The following is a 6975-nucleotide window of genomic DNA, read 5'->3' on the forward strand; positions in this document are numbered from 1 at the left end:
AACAATCGAAAAACTTCACTCTGCCCATCTCGATAACCGGCCCTGTGTCAAGAACCTCTACAAGTATGCGAAACTATCAGGAATAACCTATCAAGGGTTTGTCAGTCCGAGGATAAAGATTCAAAACCAACCAACCAGCAACCTACGTAAAAACACGAGCCACATACAATTATTCATGTGTCTCCATTCTCCGTGCGTTGGAAAAGAGAATGCTGATGTGAGCAATAATCTCCTTTCCCGAAGTTTTGTGCTAGCTGAAGCCCTGGTATCACCAAACTTGGAATCAAATCCAGATTTACCAGAAGCGGAATCAAAGACACCAACGCCCGGAAAGTGGTATTTTCGCACACTGAGACGTTGATATATGAGTTGTATTTCTTGATACTACAATAAATGATTATAGTGCACTCTAACAAAATCAGCTGACTTTTAGAACTGAACTTTTTCGCGACTATTACAGTGCTCTTCAACAGTGGTTCCGCGGAACTCTGGGGTTTCGTGTAACATGCAGTGTTGTTCCATGAGTTTAAAAAGTTCCGCCAAGGTTCCTCGTTTTTTTTTAGGCAAGTTGACTTCCTGCCTCAGTAATTCAATTTTTAACCTTGTAACTTTTGTAATAACTGTTTATTTGTTGAAGTTTTTAATTACTTTTTCAAGTGAAATAACAAATTATTTGACTTTCTTATAAGCACTTTGTGATTTCTAAATTTCTGTCAATGTAGGTTCTGTGACAAACACGAAAAGAGTTCCGCGATGACAAAAAAGGTTGAAGGGCGCTGGCATTACATCTCTGAAAAATGGCGTTGATTAATAAGTGTCAGGATCTTTGTCCTGTAATAAAATCTTTATCAAATTATTAATCCCTTTTGAAAGATGGGTTCGCCAGATCCCAAATATTAAGTCGTTGGGGGACAAAAATTTGAAATGAGATGAACTTCCAGTTTCTTGGAAATTGTATCAGAGATCGAACCATGCAGGGAAATCTGGCAGAACCGTTTTTTTTCGAGCAAACTGCGAAAAAACTGTAAGCGCGAAAGGATCAAAATTAAAATCTTCCAACCATGTGGCTAAGATTGCAATTTTGTCTGCTGGGCGTCCATCAAATTTTTAACAGCAGCAAATCAATTTGCTTGGACCTCGTCTTCGAAAAGGCAAGTTCCACATCCGGTCAATTGACTAAAAACTAGGCTTTTGTGCTTTGAGCAACCTCTTTAAAGATCTTTCTTTGCCTTAATTGCCTTTTTGAGCATCCCTGGCCAAATTGTTTCCATCTCTCTACATAAAGGAATCCAAAAATTAAAGAAATCTGTTGGACTCATTGATTCCTTTTCGGATGTTTCAACGCTAAAATATTCCAGTAAGGAGCAAAAAATTTCTTTTGATGATTTCAATTTATTTTTTGCATTGAGCGCCGTATCGAATGCTTTGGCAAAAAATCGTTTCATAAAATTTCCAAACTCGATTGAAGGCGGCTCTGTGGTCTCTTCTAGTACCAAAGTCACTTTCTGTTTACATGTTTGCAATTCCACATGCATACTTTCAAGTTCAGTGGTTATTTCGTCATAATTCACCAGCGACGACTTGCTCATATCTGCAGCGGAGGGCAACGGTGAGGGAGTGTCGGAAGATAGATCTTGAGGCTTCAACGACTTCAAATAAGTTCTTGTTATGTACGCCAACAGATGGGTACTATTGTCTTGCGATTTGACATCCTTTAGTTTTGCTAAAATGTCTAGACCAAATCCATTCGCATTTCCTCTACTTTCGCTGTCTTCATTCAAATGGTTCCCCACTTGTAATATGATGCTAATCAGAGTAAGTACTCCTTCACCTCGAAGTTCTTTGCAAGCGCGATTTATAACAGTTATAGTTTGTATTAGTTGTCCCAAATTGTAATTGAATTTAGAAGTAAAAGTCACACAATAAATTCGGTCAGAAAAATATGGAATACCCCAAAGATCAATTAAAAACTGTTCTGGTTTATCCAATGCTTGTCTTTTTTTTACTTCTAAATCTGTCTGTGCATTGACATGTCGTTTTATTTCTTCCAGCTCTCCAGGTTTAGGCCTTAACTTGTAAATTGCCTCTATTGCCTCAATACTGATGGTGTCAGTATCCACATCAAGAAGAGCTTGCCTAATCGCTTCCAATTCGATGCGAAGGCTAGACAGAAAAATTGCTATGGCTTGTGAGCGTTTGTGTTGTAAAATCTTTTTCGACCTTGCTTTTTTTGGAGAAGAAACTAGGTTGTCGTCACTTTTTTTCTTTTTTTTCTTAGTATTAGTGAAAAGTCTGTTTAGCTCCTCCAAATTCAAATCACTCTTAACAAGTTTTGTCCAAACAATTACAGGCCTTTCCTTTTCATCTTCAGTTACTATTGTAATTTTTTTCCAATAAAGTTGTCTCATGGAACTTTTCTTGGAGGTCATTTTCTGGTTGGGTCTTCCGACAGCTAAGGGCGGTGGCGGAGGAGGCGGGGGTGGAGGGGGTTGAAAAAGTGGGACAAAAGGGGGATTTGGAGGCTCTAAAAATTGCTTTTTAGAATTCTGGATATCTTCGGGAGTAACACCAATGCATTGTGATGAAACCAAAGTATGTGTTTGAGTGAATGCATCTTTAGAGGACAAACGTCTTGTTATACTTTTTATAAAAGTATTTCTCTCTCTGAATTGCTTGCTTACGCAAGAAGAAGAAAATTGGTTCAAGTGTTGATTAGTGACAGAATGTGCTAAAAAGTTGTCTTTTTCACAAATTTGGTTACAGATACTGGCTTGAAATAAGCTGTGGGGGTCTGGATAGTTAATTTCTATTGGTTTATTGCTGTCACATGACACAGAGGCAAACTGTCGCATTTCCTCAGAGATTGAAAAATCACTTGTTTGCGATTTATTTTGGTAAGCGGCAGTTTTTACTGGATTAACACTGCTTGCCGGTTCTGTAAGTAATTTGAATGGGATCGGAAACATGGAACTTTCGGCTTGTGTGGAAAATAAAGTTCCACTTGGCAATGTGACGCAGTTTTCAATGGTTTGATGGGATTCCAATTTGCATTGTGATTCCAATAAGGAACCACACAATTTTCCACTTTCTTCACTCAAATTGGTTGAACTTGCTGGTATGGCTGGTGGTTTGTAACTTTGCATATTTGATGACGTATTAGTTTTTAAGTTTGTTTGAAAATCTTCAGTTAAAGGCAGATTTGTTTCTTTGTCTTCATATGTTGTTTCGGGTGATTTTACACTTGCGGTTTTGGCTTGTAATGTCGCTAGTTTAAATGGTCTAGGGCCAATAGAGCCTCCAGGCATTTTTAAAACAGGAGAAATTGAAGTACATTCTTCTAACATATATGAATTTAAATCTGACAAAAGCTTTGTGTCTTCAAATGGTAGAGAATCAAATTTATCACTTTCTGGGGAAGCTAAGTTGTTTGCTGCTTTTTGGCATAAATCATCAAGTATTGCTTTGATAACTTTTGTTATTTCTGTGCGTTCTTCAGTGCAATCAGTCGCTGTTTCCATGAGCAGCTCTTCGGAGAATTTAGTGGATAAATAATTGATGTCCTTGCCTATTTCAATAAGTCCTTGACTTGTTTCTCTCCAAAGTCTACCATCTGTATCTTGTATTACTATAGATGGCACATTTGAAAAGTGAGTGCGTGCTAGTGCAAAAGGTTGAATATTGGTCAACTGGTCCAGCAGGTCTTTAAATAAATCGCGGATAGCGTTTTCAACATCACAAAACACTTTTCTTGTTTCATTTTCATCGAGACTACTTGCCTGAATCCTTTGAGGGTCTGGTTGCAAGGTTGAAGTTGAATCTGGGTTTTCGAAATCATCCTTTTCATAATCGCCGCAACTTGACCACTGTGTTTGAAACTTAAATTCTTGATTGCCTGGCTGTTTATTTGATACATCAAGACAAGAGATTGTTTGAAAGTCATCAGACATTTCGAAAGGTGTTTCCAATTTATTTTTCGCATCAACATGTGTTTCTGGTGCTCTTACTTTACTCCAATATTTTTTAGATTGTATTGGAAAGGTCTGGACACTTTGGAAATATGTCCAAGAATACACGGAATCAATTTGAAAAGTTCTGGCTGCACACGCATGCTTGCAGACAAGCAAATCGCACTGTAACAGTTTTTCACAAAATCCTTCGACAAATTTAGCGACAGCCAGAGACGATGTTTTTCCACATGATAGCCACATAAACAAAGCTTTTCCACTAAATTCACTTTTAAAAACAATATCTGCCAAATACGAGGAAAATTCTTTTTCTGATCCTTCATGGTCAGTAAAACCTACACTCTTTAAGAACAAGATCTGAGATGAGTCCCCATGTAAACCTGAACTTACAATGTGCTCACAAACGGTAGTCTTATCTTCTGTCTGATTGCAGTCATCTAGAGTTTTAGGATCTTCACTGCATATAGAACTGTTCTTAGAGCTACATTCCTTCTCCTTAATTAAAAATTCTAATTCATCAGAAATATCTGGAAGAGGTGTCGCCCAATAAATTGAATCCGTGAAAGGCATATATGGAGCAATATCCATAATCAGAATTTAGTAGCGTTTTTAAAGGAATGTTTTGTATGCACCATCTAACAAATAAGAAATACTCCTCCGAATTCTGATTGAAACCCTAAGCTGAATATGACATCATAATAAATCATTGTCAGTTTAAATTTATTTGTCAAATTTTAATTTTTTGCTGGAGGTTTGATGAGTTTAAGTAAAAAAGTAAAGGGGGGTCCCATACTTGATTCAAGTGTCGGGTATGAGAAGATAAGGTTCTCATTGTACTAAGTCTTCTGCACTAAGGATAGTAAGGTGGCCAGTTCCTTTCTCTCAACCGCCTTTCTTGCAACATTTATTCCCACCCAATTTATTACACCTTAGTGCAGGGGTGGGCAGAGTTGTTCAAAGAAAGAGCCGCTTGCGGATAAACCATTAACACCAGCGGGCCGCAAAACCAGTTGACACAAAATAACAAAACAGCAATAAAAACACAATGATTGTTTATCCATATCAATTTTGTACTTGACTCGCTAATCTCTGAAAATTCGGACGATAAGTTGTTAATGTAAATTAATTCTTCCAAGTGTTCATTTGTCAAGGTTGCACGATGTTTTGATTTTACAAAGTTCATTGCAGAAAATAAAGATTAAAGATTCACAACAATAACTCGTAGTAAAAACAGAAATGAGTCGTGAACTGGTCTTTTTGAGTTTTGGATATTTATTTTCTGGAACCTGCAGATTTTTTCAAAAACTAATATTAATTAATTTAATTTGTCGGCGGGTTTTGTGACCGTTGGGTTGTATGCCAACTAGAGATCGAAGAAACTGATAGCGAATCATTCCTAATCCCAACGTTTGTGTGTTCTACTACGAATTGTGTTCATTTTATCCGTTTGACAACTTGAGAAAGTTAGGTAAAAGCGCGGCACCGAATATTCATAAAGCACAACTTGTGAAGTTGTAAATGAACCTCAAAACTTCAGACTGCTAAGTGCTAAGCAGCGCCAGCACTGCACGTAACAAGAAATCATACCTATAGCCTAATTCTTGATCTCAAAATTTTATTGTAATAATGCTTGTAGGCTCAATAATACTTTAATGTTAATTTCTTCCTAGAACAGACTGAGCGCTCTGGTCAGGCCAAAATAAGTCATGCAACAGATTAGATTTGTAAATTCTTATAAAAATAAATAAGTAAGTTCTGATGCTACTTCTAAGCTTCAACTAATCGCTGCTTCTTCCAGTTGTTGCTAACTAAACGTAAAATGAGCCAGGAGAGGCACAATGTTCACAATTCCATTGTTTTACAATGGTTACAGTAAAAGAGAGACTCGTTTTTGATTTTTGTATTGTATTGGGCACATAAGAGGTTTTGAAGAAAGTGTAAGTCACAAACATTAATTTTTAGCAACCGATTTTTGCACCCCATCAATGTGGTGCCCCAATGGCTTGAGCCATGCCTGCTAGTGCTATACCCTAGGTACGCATTGCTTGGTTGACAGCGCGAGATAACATATTTATAAAGTATAATCTTAATTTTTTTGTAATATTACAATTCAATACAATACAAGAGCCACAAAATTTAAGTTGACGAGCCGGATGCAGCTCGTGAGCCGCAGTTTGCTCATCGTTGCCTTAGTGAGCGGTGTTTTCAGCAACCAGCTGAAGCCGGGAGTCGAAACAGGTTTGCGTAATTGGAAAGCCAACGCCTTATCCGTTGCTCCATCCCACCGCCGTTCTAAATCTCTAAGTAAGTTCTAAATATCAGTTTAGCGAGGCATAGCTCTAAACAGGGTCGTAGGTGTTCCTCTTTAAAGCAGTTTTTTGCTCGATTGAGTCCACCTCTACAATAGAAAACATTGTCGATCTACGTTGTTTTTCCTCTTCCACATCTTCCTATTCCACAAAGCTTTTCTTTTGCTTTGTAGTACCCAAAATCAAACTATCTCTCTTTTCTTTCCAATGGCCATATTTCCGGAACTTCTTTTGTCATGTTCGTCAGCATGCCTTCACTTTTTCGGATTCCCGTATCATCTCATCCATTCATTTGTGGGTTTCTCAGTGCAACTGGCTCTTAGCACTCGTTTCCATAACTCTATTTTGAAAGTTAGTAGGCTATATTTAATTAAAAAATGAAGGGTCTAAAATGTACTGTAAATACCAAAATTATGCTAATACTAAAGTAATTAGCCTATCTACATTTCGAGCTCTTTATTTTTTATTAAATTGAACATATTCTTCTCCGATTTTCTTAATGTCTACGTTTCGCTTCGGTAGAATGCAACTCCGTACTTAAGTTTTTTGCTCGTTGTACTTTGAGATTGATAATTGAGAGACTCATCTCGGCTGACTTGTCTCAGGCTCTTTGCCATGACCTCAATTTCATCCTAGTAGCGCTATGAGCGTTGTCTCATCAGCTGAAATGTCTAAATGTCAAAAACAGGCAAGTGCAAACT

The 6975-nt window shown here is 37.5% G+C and overlaps 1 protein-coding gene across 1 annotated transcript; it reads right to left on the bottom strand.

The window, feature by feature from the left end:
* Positions 1-363: 363 nt before the first annotated feature.
* Positions 364-4590, bottom strand: LOC145769288 (uncharacterized). The gene has a single exon (XM_082580877.1). It carries the CDS (start codon positions 4551-4553, stop codon positions 1212-1214), a length of 3342 nt encoding a protein of 1113 aa, XP_082437003.1. The 5' UTR covers positions 4554-4590; the 3' UTR covers positions 364-1211.
* Between the last annotated feature and the right edge of the window lie 2385 nt (positions 4591-6975).

Source organism: Aplidium turbinatum, chromosome 4 (genome assembly GCF_918807975.1).
Source record: "Aplidium turbinatum chromosome 4, kaAplTurb1.1, whole genome shotgun sequence".
Taxonomy (NCBI): domain Eukaryota; kingdom Metazoa; phylum Chordata; class Ascidiacea; order Aplousobranchia; family Polyclinidae; genus Aplidium; species Aplidium turbinatum.

Excerpts from the sequence above, each read along its gene's own strand:
- LOC145769288 (XM_082580877.1), bottom strand. The coding sequence starts at position 4,553 with ATGGATATTGCTCCATATATGCCTTTCACGGATTCAATTTATTGGGCG.